We start from the raw sequence: 20,163 nt of genomic DNA on the forward strand, positions 1-20,163 counted from the left end.
CTCAACCACTTATTGATGTACAAAGAGCAACAAATGCATATAAGAAGCATTCATCTGTTGTCTTCTTCAATTTAACAACTGAACCAGGATACATTTTCTCAAGAATATAAAAATATTTTGTAATTTGTTGTAGGAGTCAGCCGGATGACCTCTCAATAACTGTAAAGCCTTTTCCTTTGCCCTCCATGCTTGCATGTAGCTTAGGTTCACTCCTTGTTGGGACAACATCTCAGTTTGTATGTCCTTTGGTGTGTAAACTGTCTTACGATCACAATACTTTGGCATGACCATGCTACCAACTACAACTGCAGTACATTTGCGTTGTATGAATGTATCGTCCATTAAGGTGCATGTGTGTTGTCGGTTGAAACTCCTGATCTTGAACATTGCAGAATCATTAATTGATATTGCCTTGAAGTGCCAATTACAGTTTTCTGCAACGCATATGAGCCAGTAGCGACAAAAAAATACATTTATAATACAGGTTATCAATGTAGATTTAACAAAATGATTGTTTTAACATAAAGTGATACACTATACAATATAACTACTTTTCATCTACATCTCACAAGGAAAATACTGTTTATAAAGGTCTTTTCACAATTAATATCTTCATACCTTCTGTGGCTAGATCTTTTAACCCTGAATTGGAACTTGTGCATGACAGAATAGTGCCTCATCGCAATTGCAATTGTTTGCTTGTCTTGATACACTTGTCCTTATTCGATAACACTTTGTGTACCTTCAGTTATTATTTCACTTTGATATTCCTCTATGACGGGAGAGGCTGGCATATCAAGTAATTGTTTGTCCCAGACGAACCTGCATGAAAATAAAGATAAACAGTGTCATATACAATTTTGTAGAATCTTTGTAGATAAATTGTAGATGAATAAAAGAATTTGTAGTCAATTTTTGATCAACATGATTTGTAGCTTAATTGTATAAATGTAGTAATTTTGTTGATAAGCATGAAAACAATATTGCTTTATAAATCCTAAAACTAAATTGTAGTTTATTTATAGATAAATGTAGGAATTTTGTAGATATTATCGTAAAATCAGACTTCCATAGAATTTGAAACATAACAAACCTGCACTTGTGTTCTCATTTGTAATAGCCAATTCCATATTGAAATCTCGTACACTTATGAGTAACGGATACGATCTTAAGTTTTTATTCTCCTTTTTTGTCTCCATATACACACTAACCCCCATATTGTTCCTAATCTCCATTGGAGGACAATTCTCATTCACAATGTATTTGATTTTTACAATTTTTTCCGAAGTATCAATCATTAATTGCTCTGCAACTGTAGAAATCAACATACTGTAACTTGCATCCTCATCAAGCACAATGTCATCAACTTGAAAATCTCTAAATCTGCCATAGCCATCCCAATTGCCATTAAAATGTAGCATGATTGGGATTTTGGACATGATTGTGTATCGTTGTTGAGGCATTGTTCAATATTTTGTCACTTTTTTTATTTTTTGGATTAAGAAAAAAAGACGAAGAACAGAGAATCGGCAAAATTGATTTCTACAATTTGACTTGAATTTGTTGAATATTTTGTCGCTTTTTTGATTAGTGGCTTGAGGAAAAAAATCGACAAACTGAGATTTGCAGAACTGATTTCTACAATTTGAAATTGAGCTTCTGATTTCGACGAACTGAGATTTTGATTTGTAGCGATGATCAGAATATCGAAGAACAGAATTTGATTATAAATTGAAGATAAATGATTTCCGTGATATGATTTGATCTGATTTACGCCAAATCTTTTTAGAAGATTCTGTTCCTGAATTTTAGCTCGACAAATTAGGAAGATTCAGCTACTATTAATTAGTATTTAATGATTGGTATAATAACTATAGAAAAAATATGGACAGGGCAGGTAAATTAGAAACTATGCACATTTTTGATAATAAGATTTCATATATAGTATAGGAAAGAAAAAATCTCATTATATTTTGGTTCCTGACACAATATTTGAGGCCCAGTAGCACCAATGTATCCTGAATTCTTATGTTCTTACGTTTGTTGACTTATAATTGGAGATAATTTGTGTTTGAATATCAACTTTTTGATGTATTTTTGGGAATAAGAGATACTTAAATTATTCATTTTTATAACTACAAGGATACTATGCTAAAGGGCACTACGTTTTACTACGCTAAAAGGTCACTACATTACAAATATGAACATTACATTAGGCACAAGATACCACTACAGGGAACTAAAGTAACAATTTATCTAGTTTACTAATCTTTTAGCAAATTAATAATCTAAACTGAATAAAAACAACAAATCAATTTAATCACAAAACAATCACGAAATTACATTTACCACAAAAAAAAGTAACTAATTAACATTTTTTTTAATAACTAATAACAATTTCTCTATTTACAAATTATTTTAGCACACTAATACTATAGTCCGGACAAAAAAAAACAAATTAGTTAAATGGTAAAATAATCACAAAGTAACATAGAGCACAAAAAAACAACTAATATGCATTTTTTTATACAAGTTTTATCCAAACTAAATCGGAATACTTCAATTTAAGGTTTTAGGAAAGTCGAAGAATTTGTGATTTTGAGCCGAAACAACCAACAACGTCCGAAATAACTCCTTAGCTAGCACGTGGGACCGAGAATCTTTACTTTATGTTGGATGGGTAGACTCCACTCAAGCTTTTTGGTATTAAAAATGGAGGGGGGAGGGTGGCAAATCGATTTTTTTTTAGGGGGGGGAGGGGGAGGGGGGTTTGTTTTGGGGGAAGGGAAGGGGACGACTATATTTATATATATAGCATCTTTTGTTAAGACGCTATAGTATAACGTCTTAACAAAAGACGCTATATTTTCCTGCTTTTTTTAATTCAAATATAGCTTCTTTTAAAAAGACACTATATATATTTTGATAACTAATTTTTTTTTCCACACAACAGTCACTTGAGTCAAAAAGGAACCAATTTTGGTTCCGGACTCGTTTACAGAGAGGAGGTGGGTAGTAGAGAGGAGAAAAATACTGAACAATTAAAGTTATATAGGTAATTATGCACTATGTAGAATGAAGTATAATTTATAAATATACTGCTTAAAAGGAGCCAGACTACTACAACAAGCAATGGTGACTCCTACTTTTGCGGTGAAAGCAAAGGCGCCAAGCAAAACACCTAAGACAACTCTGAGATATCCCTGAAGAAGGATTCTTCCTCCTCCAATACACCCTGCATAAACAACAAAGCTCGGTATTAGCAGGTGTAAAGAATGTTTCTATGCGTCTTTAACTTCAAACAATTTTTCTATTGTCAAACCTTTATTATCATTATTGCAGCATCCTTGTGCAAAACCTCATTGTACTCATGACAAGAAATATTCTGCAAAACTTAAAAGTATTGACTTTCGATCTTTCATAAACAGGAAGGACGAAAGCATAAAATAATTCGCAACTAAGTACTAACTTGTACACAGTTAGGGCAACCAGTATCGCCAGAGCAACGACATGATGCAAGGAGTTCTAAAGCAGCAGTCAGCAGCTCACTGAATAAAGGTTGCACCTGTCCAGATCAAATAATTTTGGAAATAAGTTGTGATAATATTGTATTTCGCAATTTCATGGGATAGACCATTAGATCACTTTTCTCCATGGTTTAAGCTTAAATCATAGAAAAAGTGGCTTAGCATTTCCATAATACTAATAGCCATTGGTTTTTTCCTTTCAATACCATATCAACTATACCAAGTAGTACCCTAAGTTAGATTTACTCTGTTCATTTGCTAACCATGTTCAACCACAATAGTACTCAAGAATTTCAATTGCTTTTACTCAGGCATTCTGCTCATTTTAGCTTTATTCTACTAAAAGTCGCTGCAGAGACACAACAGAGGCGAGGAATTAAACGTTCTTTAACATCGGATGGCAAAATTACTAGGTTTTCATAAGTTGCCAAATGATAAATAAATGACCAACTATTCTTCTATTCCAGACAAATATGCCTTTGAAGCAAATTAAGTATATGTAGGTCAAGTGTGGGTTCTTTATAAATATTCTCTACGATGAAAAATTCACCTCTTAAACTTAAACAAAAGCAGTTTTCCAAATGCTTTACATTTGCTGGCCAGTCAAAGTTGTTCCAGGACTACAAGTTCCAACCACGTCATGTATGCTCTTCCATGGAGCTCTGACTAATAACTTGATGATTAAATATAATAAAAGCCATTCCAACTTATAATTAGAAATTTCCTACCTTAATTCATCACTTCAGTGTCTTGAGCCAATGGTCTATTGGGAACAGTCTCTCTACCTCACACAAGGTAAGGGTAAGGTCTGCATACACTCCCACCAAGGTCTGCATACACCCCCACCCTCCTCAGACCCCGCTGGTGGGATCATACTGGGTATGTTATTGTAATTCATCAATTCAGTAAATAACGTCCTACTGATATTCTGAATCTATTTCAAAACCTAACTAATTAAATTAAGGTCCCTTTTCGTAAGTTTCTTGGTGTTCCTTGGAATCTTGATAAAATGGTACAACCATCCATAAAGCTAGTAAAATAACATAATTTGAATAAACTCATGATAGGAAAAGGAATCAAAAGCAGACATCGTTCACCTGTGCTGAAATGCCAGTTCCTCCAGGATGTGGATCATAAAGCAGAATTCTTTCTGGAACATTGCGGGTATCATAAGGGTTTACACACTCTGAAGCTAAATCAGATGAATTGCAAATTATGTACCTTCAGCACAAGTTTCAGGAGCCAATGAGAGAACAATTCTAATGTATGTTAACTCAGACAGAGAACATGTTGAGCCAGATCTAAAAACTCATGTGCTTGAAGCTTACATAGGAACGACATTAAGAAGAGCATGACCAGCAGCATGCAAACCTCCTCGGAATGAATAATTTAAGGTCTCTACAGCTGTCTTTATGGTCTGAGGGACTTGAATCCAGACAGCCTGCATGTGCATTACAGCTATAAATTATAAAAAAGAAAGAGTACTAAAACAGTGATGAATGAATATCACACACAGAGGAACTCCAGAAAACACATTTCAAACTGGTATTCACCTGGGTTTCATATGTGTAATTAGGAAGTGAAAGTTCAACAGTGTCAAAGACTTGGTTGCTCTTTTTCCATATTTTACGGAAACCAAACCACGTAGTCGTTACTCTGCAACTGTGTGCTTGGGCAGTTGTTCTTGGAAGACAGAGACTAGTCGTTATTGCTGGGTAAGCCTACATAGTAGTAAAATATTATCATGTCCATCCAATATTAACTGGAATGTAACAGCTGAATTTTATAAATGACATGGTATACACAGAGTTATTTCACAAGTAGCACGCAATAAGCAATATGAGAACTTTTTTTTTCTTAAATAAGACCAATAAAGCATTTGCATTTCAAGGCTAGCCAGTTAATTGAGGATCTCTTGTGATGCAGTGCATTCTACGAGTTCCTTAAATGAAAGCAGGAACATTTACCTATCAGCAATAAACATGATATGAAAAGGCTATGTTTCTTTAAAATATCTACCGAACCTTTGATGACTGGATGTTCAGGGTTTTCCTTGACTAATGGAGCCATTAGCTCAGCATAATATGAGAAGGGTGCATCACATGCTCTAAAAACACCTTATTTGTAGAGGATGACGTAACAGTAGCATACAGATTCCTCTTTGGAGGACAGAAACTAAGGTTTTTTTCTTTAGTCACTTATTTGAGATAATGTATGTCATACCCTAACTATCTCCATACCAGATTCAGGGAGAGACACTTTACAGAAGAGTTCTGGCAGGTAGCAGAGATTACACAAATTTTACATAGACAGAGACCAAAAAACACCCATCACGAATAATAGAGGCTAAGAGCTTTAAATAAGCAAGCAATTTTTTTAGCTTTTTGCTCGAGCAAATATCTCTACGATGAGATTAAGCAAAATGGTCACCACTTAAAGAAGACTGAGGCAGTCCATGAAAAACATATAGGAAAGCGAACAGGACTACTTGAGATCTTCACATACAAAGTTGGCACCAGTGACATGGACATCAGTATAGTCACGAGTTTTGGTGTAATACTTCAAGTCCGCTCGTTGGCACCAAGCAATTCTGTTTGCCACATCAAGCTCCTTCACAAGATACGTCTTCCCTTGGTTCATATAATTGGCCCCTTCATAAACCTGTAAATTATTCGGGCTTAAACTGATTAACTTTACAAGGTAACTTCAAAAGAAGCCAAAAGAAAACCTCAAGAATTGAAGAGTTCTCTTGCACTAAAATAATATACACACACATGAATATAAGCTTCATAATGATGATCTCCCTCTCCCTCTCCTTTTCCTATTAGTGTTTTCGTTCTCCCCCCTTCTCACAATAGGAAGACATTATAATCACAAGAACTTCCAAATGTAGTTGCTACTATTTTACCTGAAAGAAAGCCTTGCTTTCTTCAATTTCCTCCAGGACTTCATTCTTTTGCATGTCAATCACTTTGTACCGCTCAGTTTCTATGGCCCGAATACTAATTGCACTTGAGGGGATCTTCTGATAACAGCATAGAATGGTTTAGAAAAGCTAACCACGCCCAGCTCACCAACACATTATTGTTGATTAACACTACACTCAAAGGTTCATACCTCCAGCCCGATGTAGCTCCATATTCTGGTGGCAGCACTACGTGATATATCTGTACTCAGAATTCCCTTGTTTTTAAGTGCCATTATGAGACTCTCCAAGCCAGGGCCAAAGTATTTCTCGTCATCAGACAAGCTCAGTGGATATTCAAAAGCAGCAGCAGCCAGATGCTGTTCAAGAACCTGTCAAATGCTTTTTGAATGTTAGGTGAATTCCCTACTAAAAACATGGTTCAATCACTAAATTTGAAAATGATGGCAAAGTCAAGAAAAGAAGAAATCAAACAACCTGCCGGTTTCTTGCATCTATATGACAACATTCAATTGGGCCCCTGAAAAGTTTCTTGGGGAACTTCATGAAATACTGATCCAAAGGCCCTTCAAAGGCAACATAAATTGCAAGTGATGCATTTCCTCGTCTGCCTGACCTTCCTGCTTGTTGCCACAGACTTGATGAAAAGATTTGGAACAATATCAGTTTGAGAATAAAAGTGTAAAATCGTCAGAGGGACACAAACAAACAGCTACTACCTAGCTATGCTGCCTGGAAATCCTAGATGTAGGGTTGCATCAATATGTCCTACATCAATACCCAATTCAAGAGCACTTGTAGCAGCAATACCGGATATACTACCACTGAAAAAGTCATGCTCAATTCTTCTGCGATCCTGTTCCATGAAGAACTAAGGTCAAACTATCTTTTTGCCAATATGCAAATTAACCCCTACTTATCTATGCTAAAACAATAAGCATAAGTGCCAAATATAAACTATGGAAGCGAGAATTAGCTATAACGAGTACTGAATTTCCATATACGATAAAGAAAAGGCAAAAAGGCCCTCTGGCCACTTAAACTTGTACCGGATTGCCGATCCGGTAAACGAACTTACAAGTTTTCCAATTTAACACCTCTACTTTACAGACTAAGGAGTAATAAACACCTCTGACCGTTGACTATGCATAAGTGGAAGAAACATTGCTGACATGGCCAAACTAAGTGCAAATCACACCTAAATAGCACGTGAATGTAATAGTTTTAATAGAAAAAATATTAAAATAAACAAAAATATATAAATAATAACAAAAGACAGAAAATAAAAAAAATATATATATATATATTAAGATCCCAGCACTTCCACCTCCTTAGTTCCTGCTTCTTTCCCCCATACTTTCCGTTTCTTATCCCATCCCTCACCCCAACCTTTCCTCCCTAGGCCTTTTCATTCTTTTCTTTATTAACCTTTAATTAGTTGAAAGGAATAAGAGTTTTTTTTTTTAATTAATTGAGTATAAAGTTTTAGAGAGAAGAAGGTAACCCACAACTCGATTTTCGGCAGAAAACAGTTTCTCCGATCTGGTCCGATGGTGATGGATGATTTTGGACGAAGTTCTGGCGGAAAAAAAATGCTCTCTTCTTCACATTTAAGTGTTTGGAGTATTTCTTTTTGGAGTATGTTTTTTGTCAACAAAGGGGGTGATTGTGATATGTTTTTTGTCAACGAAGGGGGTGATTGTGATTTATGGTTCAGGTCACTATTAGAAGCTTTCCGATCTGGTCAATGCTCATCTTTTTTTCAGAAAAAAAATAGCGGCAGGGGTGAAATGCCATTTCTGATCTGTTTTGTCTGTGCCAATGGGCTTGGTGGGAAGGAAGTCGCGACGGAGATGGTGATTGAGGTGGTTGAAATCAAATAGAATAAGATGTTTGGGCAGAGATGGTGGCTGGATATTGATAAAATGAGTAGGCAATACGGAGAGCGAAGTATTGGTCGCCAACCAGAGACATAACAAGGGAGTTCTCCGGCCAACTTGAGTTTATTGCTGGTTTATGAGTTTCTTGCAGGTCTCAATTGTGGTGGGGGAGAAAAGAAAGAAAAAGATAAGTTAAAATTTTGACAAATTGGAATAAAAAAGGTGGGACCAACAAATTACACATGTCAAATTATGAAAGGCAAAGCATATGACATGTCATTTGTGATATAGCAATTGAGGAACACGCTCAGACCTGTGTGTTTATTACTCCACATATTGTGAAGTAGAGGTGCTAAATTGGAAAACTTGTAAGTTCGTTTACCGGGTTGGCAATCCGGTACAAGTTTAAGTGGCCAGGAGACCATTTTGCCTAAAGAAAAAAAGGTGACAGAAGATTAGATTGAGCCAACAAAACTGATGTTAGGTAGTACACAACTTAATGTTGAATCAGCAAATCCAAAAGGTTTGAAATGCTCAGTAAAGATAACTTTTCCTTTTTTTTTGATAGGCAACGTTACTTTAAAACCTTTGCTTATAAGAAAGTTATCCTAACAAGTACAGTTTGTCTGCATGGGCAAGACAGTGTTGTGTTTTTTCTTTTGGTTGTATCCTGAGAACATCAGCTCTTCGTTGGTCGCTTATATCTAACGAGAACCAACTCTTGTGTGGGTACAGTACCATGGAATAATCTGGAGTAAACACATCCAAAGCTCCGAATGATTTAGTAGTAATACAGCATTTCTTTTGATAGGTGAAAGTACTTTAAGCCCTTGCTTACAAGAAAGTATTCCTTAGAAATACAGTTTGTCTGCATGCAGAACTAGTGTAGTGCTCTCTAAATGAAGTCTTATGTCTAACAAGAAAAAAGTAATCTCATTATAAATCTCTTTCCACTCATTCATTTCCAAAGAATCCAAGGCAGAAATCACTTGGCAAATTTGCAGACTAGCTTGAAGTATATCATTGGCAGCCCGGTGCACTAAGCTCCCGCTATATGCGGGTCCGGGGAAGGGCCGGACCACAAGGGTCTATCGCGTAGCCTTACCCTGCATTTCTACAAGAGGCTGTTTCCACAGCTCGAACCCGTGACCTCCTGGTCACATAACAACAATTTTACTATTTATGAAGAGCATCAGTCATAATTATAAGCCTATAATGTATGAATAATGCTATTTTAGAAGCGCATAAATATTGAACAAGTGGGAATATGGATGCTTTACAACGGATCAAAATGAACAAAATTGAATAAATTATACAAGCCAATTGCAGGCAAGTTTAGAGCAACATGAAAAACAACTGTTTTAGTAAATTTCCTTGGGAAAGATTGACTAAAGGGGATGAGCAAACTCTCTTGAACCAAGTTATAGATGCTAACCTCAGCAACATAACCAGCTCGGTAAGCGCATATAGTATCAACTAAATGAGGTGCTGTTCCCTGAAGAATCTCACGCCTTAGGAAAAAAAGTCATTCCAGCACACCAAACTGTTAATAGAAGATAAAATGAGAATGAACCATTTGATTCTATAATGCAATTTTACTTACGTGTAACATAAAACAAGCTCACAAAGTTTGCGTGTTTTGCAAAATGCAATACAACGAAGACCATGCTGCATCATTTCTGCAAAAAGGCAAGAAACCTCCAAAATGGGACTGTGACAGAGACAGGGACAAAATGCTGTTAGAAATTAAGATACTTCTCTGTGATCATGAAATAACGAAGAAAAGGGAAAAAAAGAAAAGAGGAAAGAAAATGCATGGGGCAATAAGGTAAGAGCATTCCCGTTAGGGCTAACTTCTAAGAATCTAACATTTTCTCAAGCATCCAACTTATGGAGTGATAAGGTGATCACGTGCATGATAAGAAACAACAATGGGAGATATAAGGAACAAAGAAAAAAACCAAGGTGCAAGGTGATAGTAAGGCACCTGGCACTAACTAATAATCTAACACAAGCCTCTTAGTAAGGCAGGATAAAAGTTTGTTTATGCTACTTCGAATACTTCATATCTTTAGCAATAAAGCCAATAGCACTCCTACATGTTTAGCAGTAAAAAAAAATTGATCATATAAACATATTATTTGTCTGTAAATCAAGTGCCATCACTAATTAAATGCAGTAGCCTTATCCAGTTTACTCTAGTTTTATAGGTATGTTCATTCACTCCAAAGTAGCACTGGAGTTAGAATCTTCATTACACTTTTTTGTTTCATAAGTAAAATCTTTACCATAAGTTATGGATAGCATTCGTATTATTACCCTGTTTAAATGCATGGTGACTACACAGTGCCACCAGTCTCTACCAACAAGTTATCAAGGTCTCCTATATGTGTGCTATATCCAAAAAAAAAATGATATGGGCATATCGTGCAAGTCTTGCGTTTAGTTATCCTCGTTGTAGACTTGTAGTGCATTCATTACAGTGCGCTTCTGCAAATTACAACGGAGAACTGATGACCTAAGCTCTACACTAATTTCTTCAGAATTCTTACATGATCATTGCTTAAGCTTATAGATGTATCTCTCCACATAACCTATTTGACTTGTAATCTACTCAGCCAATATCTTCTCACTCAACTTTCTTTATAGATAAAGTATTATCTTCCTTGTAAATAATTATTCATTCAATAAGTTCAAATAGGCATGTTGGTAGTGTCATGTTATATAATGTCTCCTAAGCCTACATCTATATTTTCCGATTCCTTAGCAAATTTGTCACGCTTTGAAGAATATATCCTGGTATATATTCCTGTATATCTAGAAATGAAACAGCACTTCCTTCCTTCCTTCCTGATGTAGCGAGGATGGCCCAGTTTGTAGGGGGGGAAATACAGGCTCTTTATAATATGTATTCAGAAAACACGAGGTGCGATCTATATCCAATTCTCAAGAGACAGAAAGCAGGACAAGCTTTAAACCTTGATCTTCTAGCAATCAGATGTTTGTCAACAGAGTCATCATCAATGCCACTCTTAATTCTCTTTGAGATCTGCACGATAGAAGTACCTCAGATGAACGAAAACAGCTTCCCATTGAATACACGGGAGCTATAGGACTTTACCACAGAACATACCATTTTCAGGCGTAAAGGAGGATTCCATAACACAAAAAGCTTTGAGCCAGATGGGCTGCCATCATTCTGAATCAACTCCATTGTTGGTAGATTTGAGAGCTCCTACAATACCTCAGGGTGAGAAGATGAGATATTTATAAAATCAAAGTACTAACTAGTCTAAATGATAGAGTGTATACACAACCCTCTATTTGAAGTCTTATAACATGCAAGCAATGTGAAGTTCATCCTAGACTTCAGCTTTAGATGAATTCCACAGATAGAGGTTGGAATATCTGCTAATGCAGAAAAAGAATGGTGTAAAGTTTTGAGCATTCAAGGTTTCTACGAGAATGACTAGCTTATAAAGAAACTATAGAGATGTGATCCTCCATGGTACCAGGGAAAAGTAATAGACGACAATTAACATGATATTATCAGTTTATTTTCAAAAATAAGAGAAATATGAATGCAAAAACACAACAAAGCTATCAAGAGCACAGAAAGAAGGCAGAATAAGAGTCAACATCAACATAATATCTGTGTATAAGAAGATTTCCGATGAAAAAATATCTCTTGATAAGAAGAAAGAATTAAACCATGAATTTTAGAGGATGTCTATTCTCCAACAGATTAAACGAATTGTCATTCGGAGCCTCCTACTGTAAGATGTGGTTAATCTATTTGAGGTATGTCAACGTGGCTGGGAAATGAATTGCCAATTTCACCATTAACACTTCATATTTTGGTGAAGAAATTCCCGTTTTAAAGTATTTTTAAATAGAACTTAGGTTGGATTTCAAAGATTTTAAGCCGATTCCATGTCTACTTTATCCAAACAACAACAACAACATACCTAGTAATATGCCACATTGTGGGGTCTGAGGAGGGTAGTGTGTACGCAGACCTTACCCCTACCTTGTGAGGATAGAGGTCTACTTTATCCAGTAGAGTAGATTTAGATTTTATAGTGCAAAGTAATATGTCGGTAGACCTAGTGGGTAAGCTTTGTTTAAAATTCTCAGCCTAGAGATGAAGGATTGATCCATCAAAAAAACTATCTCCAGGCATGTAGGAGATAGTTTTTGTGATTGAATTTTATGAGTGAGTCTTAGCTATTCAGAAGAAGGATTTCTTCTACTTTTAACTCTCAGCTCTTCTGGTATATTCCTTAAGGTGGTGAGTTCATTCCCCTTTTGAGTGTAATCTGGTAGAAACTATCTCTCTTTCACTTATCTTCTCCATTTCTCGTGTCATAATGTAAACCATACAGATATAACTTTAAGCACTACCTAAATTAGTTAAAGATACAATAAAATGAAACTATCCATGTTATTGATACCTTTGAGTGCTCCACGGGATTTCCAGAAGTCGCAGTAGAAAATATAAATGAAGGATTACTGCCATACACTGCATGAGAAATCAATTAAAAGCTATTTTCAACACAAGGAACAAACAAGGCATAGAAAAAGTCTTGTAGTAGCAGTAGAGTAGTAGCAGTAGCCAACAAGGAAAAGAGTACCATGAGAACAAAGTCGGCAAAGCCTCCTCAAAATAAGAGCAGTATGACATCCAAATGCCCCCTTATAAGAATGAGCTTCATCAACAATGACAAACCTGAGACATGCAAATGAGATTAAGGTGTCAAAAAATCAATCTTTTTTTTCTTAAAAAAAAAGAGTACTTCCAGGGACACTAAGAGAAAATGAACCAGGAAAGGTTCAAGCACATTAGTAATGTAAAACAAAATTAGGACTAAAGGATCAGGAAAATTTACCTAAGATTTGATAAGATTCGACTGAATTGTCTATGACATGGCAAGATTGAGACATGCAACATATCAGGATTTGTGATCAACTGTATAAGCAGATGAAATTTCAGTACTTGCATAAGAGAAGTGAAAGGAGAGGTAGAGAAATAGACCAACAGAGAAAAGGACAAGAACAGAAATGCTCAGCCTATCTAAACATCAAAACTTACTGAGTACCAGTCTAGCATTATCACGCAGCCACTTCCTATCCGTCTGAGAAGTGTCCCCATCATATACACCAATCCTAAAGCCAGCGCTAAACTCGTTTGTCATGGTTAATAAAGACCTTAGTTGATCTTGCGCTAAAGCCTGCATTGACAACTCAAATGATGTAGAAACTGCCGCAAAGTTGCTAATAAAGAATTGTTAGACTACAACGGAATTGAAGCAAATCTTAACAGACGCAAAGCCATCCAACAAACTAAGCAGAAAATGTAAAGGCAAAAGACTTCTGTGAGACTACCTTTCCAAAAGACTGAATTTTCAACAATTAAGCTTGGAAAAATAAAGCTACGAACCTTCGTAGGAAAGAGGTATAACGCGCATGCTGACAAATTCTGGGATAATACTTCCAGAACTGGCACATTGTAGCAAAGAGATTTCCCACTCGATGTCAAGGTAGCTACAACAACATTTTTTCCTCCAAGAGAAGCCTGAATAGACTCGGCCTGTAGAAAAATGCTTAGAAAGTTTTAGAGAAAAGTTTTATTTTAAGGGGAAACCACAATTAGATATACCAGTACCTTACCTGATGGCTATATAATCTGGTAACTCCAACATTTTTCAAAGCCAACATTGTGCTTTCTGAAAGTGAACTTGGGATCTCAACGTAGGTGGCATTGCGGGCACTGATCTTTTCAATATGAACAACCTGCAGAAGGAGCAGAAATAATGGTGGACAACCATGGCTTGGCTCTAACAATAATACTTGGGTCATATAGTAGCTATTTTGAAGTCATTCACAATTGAAGCACACGCCCACTGAAGTAACTCATATCGTAGTAAATGAGGACTTCAATTTTCTCTGACAGCATAGCAATAAAACGCTCTCCCGGAGTAACTCACCCATAAGAAAAGAAAATGGAATATATGCAGTTGTCAAGAGAGGAGAAGCACAATGTCAAAGTGAATAAAAGCAACAAGGTAAAACCTGTCCATCAGATCCAAACCCCCTTTTCAGATGTTCCACCATTTCCAAAGGTGTCAAAGGATTTGTATCCTGCATGTCAAAAGTTTATCAAAATTGCAGAACTCTTTCTCAGGTATTCAACTTAAATCATTTATAATTCTCTGTCATTTATCAAAAAAAAAAAAAAGGACCACAAAAAACAAGGGAATCTGGGAGTGATAAAAGGTCATTCAAGACACCGCTATTAGTTGTACCACTTAAAAAGGCAACTGCTAGTGTTTCTTTTGTACTCTTCATCTACCCACTTCATTGGAAATTGGAAATTGAAATTTCCCCCTCTAGAATTAACAGTTACTAAAATATGATTGGCATTTGTCCTAGCAAAAGAGGATATTTATCACTAGCATCTTAAAAGGTGAAAGATATGTGGAATTTAAGTTCAGCGACGTGACGGGGGAAGAGGATGTGGAAGTCAGGCTTGACTCACAGGTCATCCTCAAGAGAGAAAGTTTTAAGTACTTGGGGTCAATTATCCAGGGAGATGGGGAGATCGACGGAGATGTTATGCACCGTATTGGGGTGGGCTGGATGAGATGGAGGTTAGCATCTGGAGTCCTGTGTGACAAGAATGTGCCACCTAAACTCAAAGGTAAGTTCTATAAAGCGGTGGTCAGACCGACCATGTTGGTCAGACCGACCATGTTGTATGGGGCTGAGTGTTGGCCAATCAAGAATTCACATATCCAGAAAATGAAAGTAGCAAAAATAAGGATGTTGAGATGGATGTGTGGGCACACTAGGCTGGATAAGATTAGGAATGAAGATATTCGAAAGAGGGTGGGCGTGGCTCCGGTGGATGACAAGATGCGGGAAGTGCGACTTAGATGGTTTGGACACGTGCAGAGGAGAAGCCTAGATGCCCCGGTTAGGAGGTGTGAGCGGTTAGCTTTGGCAGGTACGAGAAGAGGTAGAGGGCAGCCTAAGAAGTATTGGGGCGAGGTGATCAGGCAGGACAAGGCGGAGGTCGAGCATCAGGGTTGTAGGTTAAAGGGTAGTTGAGCGGTTTTCCTCTTTGTCCCGATTTCCCTCTTTGTACTGACGAGTATGATAGTGTTTTGTCTAGCACTGCTAGCGATTTATGTCGTGTTTCATACTTTTGCATAATATTTGTGTTACTGCTTTTCCATTTATTCATTGTCTCTCACGTTGCTGATATTATTTTTCAAGTTTTGTTGTCACGGATCGATAGTCTCTGAGCCGAGGGTCTCCCGGAAACCTCTCTACCCCCTATGGGGTAGGGGTAAGGTCTGCGTACACTCTACCCTATCCAGACCCCACTGGTGGAATTTTACTGGGTTGTGTTGTTATTGTTGTTGTATCATAAAAGGTGAAAGAATTTTAGAACAAAATGAGCAGACGTGTTCCGCTAAGTTCCCATTATTTCTGTGCCTATTAACAATGAATAATTACTTTATAAGTTTGAGTGACCTCTGGAAAAACAAAGATAAAGATAATTCTAGTGCCCATGCAAGCACTTCTAATGAAGAAGAAGAATTACAACGTAAAACTCAGATGCAGAGGAAGTTGTGAATTGGAGGAGTCTCACAACTGCAAATGTACAATCAAGATGCAAAGATTGTGGAAAGATGTGCATAAATGTAGTATGTTACGATGGATTAAAAGAGCATCAATTACAAGAGACTTGTGCAGGGTTTTAAGACTTACACAACAGTTTGCTTCAAAAGAATGAGAGCCTGCTCGCTTTGTGTCAATGCCTGTTGCACCAACACCACCTTGCTTCACAAAGGTAATGAAATCTTCCAAGGAAATTTTAGTGAACTCGTTTCCATTTACACACTGCATTACAATATTCACAATTTAATAATTTAAATCTTACTGAATTGTGGTTTATGAAAGAAATAACTGGCACAATGAGTCAGTCAATATCAATCAACTCCCACTTATGTGAAAGAATAGCTGGTTCCAAGCCCGGATTAAAGAGAAGGGATAATGATAAATTGGTGGCCGGCATAAAAACTATGAAGGAAACCTCAGAACATTGAATGATCACAATGACCAACGCATATAGAAGGATCAACAACTTCATAGAAAATAAAAACAATACAACACCTGCTTGAACCCATCTGCTCTAACGGTGAACAATTGATTGAGCCCATGCGCTCTAGCGTTGCTGAGCAGGAACACCTAACCTGTGCTTGTGGGTCAGGCATGCTACCCGGTAGATTAGTCGAGATGCTAGACACCAATGATTTTTTTTTATTGCACCATTAAAAAAACGCTTATGTTTGTCACAGTTCATCTATAACATTAAGCTAAACCAGAACTTCAGAATACTACCCAAGTACCCGTGTAATTTCCAATAGAAAGAACTTGAGATCACAAAATGCCAAACAATTTTACTTGCAAGATATTATATTTCTTTCAAAAGTTTCTTTCCTTTAAGATAGCTGCAACTTAATACACTAGTGAAGGACTTTAGCATAAACACAAATTAAATGAAATTAAATCAAAGATCGACTGGGCTAGACATTTAAATGAAGTATAAAAGAAAGGGATAAGAAAACCAACTTTTTAAATTGGTCATGAGTCCTGTAGTCTGACTACCAAGTAGATAAGCCAACACAACAGTAATGTGAAGTTGAACTTACAAGATAAAAAGTCAACACAGCATAAAAATACATGTCATAACAACACATAGGCATAAAGAAAAAGCTTCACGACTGAGATTCTGCATCTTAACTGCCTGTAGTTATGAACTTTGGAAACTCACAACACCAACTAAGTGAGAAGTGCATACCTTTAACAACTTGACAAACTTCATAAGACTTTTTCGGAATGCATATTCCCTTTTCTTCATTGAGTGTAGAACACTTGATATGGTGAGACCTTTTTGGGCTAGTCATCAGAAAAGGAGAAAAACAGACTTATTCAGTGATCAAGCAGCCATTTTCCTTGATCAAAGATTTAAATATGACTAAACATACTCGCATGCTGGTCTCCCTTTGTTGTTGAGTTTCTGAAAATGACAATACCATCCTTGAAGTTTTTAACCTCTGTATCAGCATCAACAATGTGTACAACCTAAAAGAAAATAACACGTAAGTGCTTGATAATAAAAGTTCAATGATCAATGGTTTAGCTAGATCTCAAGGTTGGATTGGGACGGTTCAGGAGCCGCGAGGATGGGGAGGGCAAAGCCATTTCTAACTGATATGACAAAATATTTAGCAAATTTAAAAATATAACTTCAAGAGACTGTGGGGGCTGCAACCACCTGACTCCCGTAAAATCCATCTGGTTATGATGATACATAAAAAGAACTAATGGGTTAAAAGGATTACAAGTATAAGCGAAATTAAGAACATAAAAGCTTGCTTCGTATAAATTCCTAGTAAGTGATACTGAGATCAAATCATACATTCACCGAAAAGAAGTACGAAAGTAGGGTAAGTGAGTTATTTTTAGGCACCGCTAGTATTCTCCAGAAAGAGTGAACAAAATTTGTAGGTCAGCAGACTCTGTGGTCTTCCTAAGTTCATCGAAACTGTTAAGACTTTAAAATAACAGATCTTCCTCTCCAGTTGTAAGCTCACGTTTGAAATACTTGTGTTTACCCGGAGGCACTTATGCTAGGCCCTCCAACAATTATCCATTGTCAAAAATGAATTGAGTGAGACCAAAGCTCAAAGTCAGCATGTGATGATAGTATGGGATACTACTGGACAAAAATGTTGAAAAATATCGAAGTAGGAGATAAAACTGTTCAAATAGTCAGAGCTCCAAACAAAGTACCTCAGGACAAAGTAGACAAAGTTGCTCGATATCTGCCACACCGGCTTGAAATCCAAACGGACATAGATGACCAAGTGCTCCCTTCAGACTAGAGTAGGTAACTTGTACCTGCTGAAGTTGCAAGGAAGCAGAATAAATGTTTAAAAAAGAAAACACTTTGCTAATACTCTTCAACCACGTTGGGCACCCACACGAATCACTACAACTTGAACATGGATCAACCACATTGTCCTTTCTGTTGGCTTCCTTACACGCGCAGTCACCTGAACCAGGGTTGGTAAAACAATTTATAGACGCTAAAACCTGAACAAATATCTTAGCTTTCTCGTCATCCATGTCTTGGGTAGATGATTTTAGTATGCTCACGGCTAGCTCATCTGCATATCCTTCCATCTTGTCATTCTTGACGCTTCTCTTGCGCTTAACCTCTGAAGAACAATTTGCCCGAACACTGCTATTGTGTGTTGCATCCAATAGAACTTCGGTCTGAATGTCGTCCGCAGAGATGGTGCTGAAGTAAGACAAGTCTTGCATCATGTCAGACCATGCTGCCTCCGCCTGTTTCAGAGTTGAGTCACCAACTGGGATAGATGAACTTGTATGTGTCTCGGTTTTCTTGTTCTGTTGTCTGTCTTTCTTTGTATAGGAAACAAGTACCAGAAATTCCCCACTTCCAACTGAATGATCACTTACCTTACTCTCTAAACCCAATTTCACACCCTGATTATAAAATATACCGCACAAGATCAACATAAAAAATACTACTACTAAATTTTTGCTTTCTGCTAGAAACTAAATTTTAGCATTTCAATAATTATCAGGTAAAGAGGAGAGGAATGGAAGAAATTACCTTGAGAAAAAGATGGAAATTTGGGGAATTTGAAGCGGGAGGGAAAATTTGCTTGAGGAGTTGCTTGAGTTCTTGAATGGTTTTGTCCGGCGAAACGGAGACGATTAAGGATTCGCCCATTAGGCTACGGACCTCCAAACTTTTCTCTGATTCTTCCATTTTACTCCTCCAATCTTGGGCGTTGGCCGTTGATAGGGATTAGGGAGGAGCAAAGATCTAATATATGGCGGGGGAATTGATGCTCACGTGCGAGCCCCCGCTCACGCACGTGATCTAGTCGTTCCAAGATCATCAAATGTCCCCAAAGGGACAAATTACTTACTACTCTACTAGTAATTTGATTGAAAAATTTTCCAACTAGAACAGTGGAAAATTAATTTGTACAAAACGTCTACCTATTCATTGAAAATTATTTTTCTCCTTTAACTTTGTTTAGAAAATAGAACATCCCAATTTTTATCTCAATTCAGTTTGTAAATGTCTATTTTATCCTACAAATTATACTAGCACTCTTTCGATTCAGAAATTATTATGTAATGGTGTTCTTTACTTTTGAATTTATCTTATTCAGCTCAGCTATATAAAATTTTATTTTTGTACTAAAAAGAGTAAATAAGTAATAATCAAAACTATTAAATTTGAATAATGAAAGAGTTAAGAAAAACAGAACAAAAAGTTAGAAATACAAATTGCATGTACTGATAACTTTACAATGAAAATCAAAACTCAAAAATCTATTGACGAAACTTAAATATAAAAGAGATGAAACAATTAAGCATGACATCAAAAGTACTATATTGCATGAGACAATGGATCAAATTTTACGACAAGTTTACTAGAATCTTGGTAACGTAATGAGCAGAATACAAACGATAGAAGGGAAAATATTCTATAGCTTAAAGTTGGATAATCATTTGTTTTTTCATGTGAAGTTGGAAGGAAAAATAACCCGTTCAAAACCACGTAGTATTAAGTAGGCGTTTGGACATAAAATTATAATTTTTGAAAAAAGTAATATTTGAAATTTAAAATTATGTTTGGACATGTATTTCATTTGAAAAATATATTGCATTTTTATGTATGGGGAAAATAGATTTTCTAAAAAATTTTGAATTT

At 36.5% G+C, this 20,163-nt stretch overlaps 1 protein-coding gene across 4 annotated transcripts; it reads right to left on the reverse strand.

Annotated features, from left to right (window-relative positions):
* Positions 1-2,898: 2,898 nt before the first annotated feature.
* On the reverse strand, positions 2,899-19,255 carry LOC107812528 (uncharacterized). Of its 4 annotated transcripts, none has more exons than XR_012711189.1 (27): positions 19,048-19,255; positions 18,198-18,917; positions 17,390-17,486; positions 17,203-17,300; positions 16,110-16,241; positions 14,406-14,474; positions 14,004-14,126; positions 13,774-13,923; positions 13,433-13,564; positions 13,223-13,302; positions 12,968-13,062; positions 12,788-12,855; positions 11,467-11,568; positions 11,312-11,382; positions 9,937-10,044; positions 9,769-9,844; positions 7,173-7,309; positions 6,931-7,090; positions 6,645-6,824; positions 6,436-6,552; positions 6,088-6,188; positions 5,081-5,248; positions 4,856-4,968; positions 4,625-4,748; positions 3,470-3,565; positions 3,323-3,385; positions 2,899-3,235 (listed from the first exon to the last, which is right to left on the reverse strand). XR_012711189.1 is itself a non-coding variant. In XM_016637663.2 (27 exons), the coding sequence occupies exons 1-27, from the start codon at positions 19,204-19,206 to the stop codon at positions 3,182-3,184; spliced, it is 3,645 nt and encodes a 1,214-aa protein (XP_016493149.2). In that variant the 5' UTR covers positions 19,207-19,254; the 3' UTR covers positions 2,899-3,181. The 4 variants fall into 4 exon arrangements, 2 of the variants coding, with proteins under 2 accessions (XP_016493149.2, XP_016493148.2); XM_016637663.2 differs by having other exon boundaries at positions 6,033-6,188; positions 6,436-6,549; positions 19,048-19,254; XM_016637662.2 differs by having other exon boundaries at positions 6,033-6,188; positions 19,048-19,254.
* Between the last annotated feature and the right edge of the window lie 908 nt (positions 19,256-20,163).

The sequence above is a fragment of the Nicotiana tabacum genome, chromosome 6, assembly GCF_000715075.1.
Source record: "Nicotiana tabacum cultivar K326 chromosome 6, ASM71507v2, whole genome shotgun sequence".
NCBI classification, from domain to species: Eukaryota; Viridiplantae; Streptophyta; class Magnoliopsida; order Solanales; family Solanaceae; genus Nicotiana; species Nicotiana tabacum.

Excerpts from the sequence above, each read along its gene's own strand:
- LOC107812528 (XM_016637662.2), bottom strand. The coding sequence starts at position 19,206 with ATGGAAGAATCAGAGAAAAGTTTGGAGGTCCGTAGCCTAATGGGCGAA. Across the intron at positions 13,063-13,222 it reads CGAATCTTATCAAATCTTAG|GTTTGTCATTGTTGATGAAG; the intron begins GTAAATTTTCCT and ends TGCATGTCTCAG. Across the intron at positions 7,310-9,768 it reads GAGCTGGTTATGTTGCTGAG|GATCGCAGAAGAATTGAGCA; the intron begins GTTAGCATCTAT and ends TTCATGGAACAG.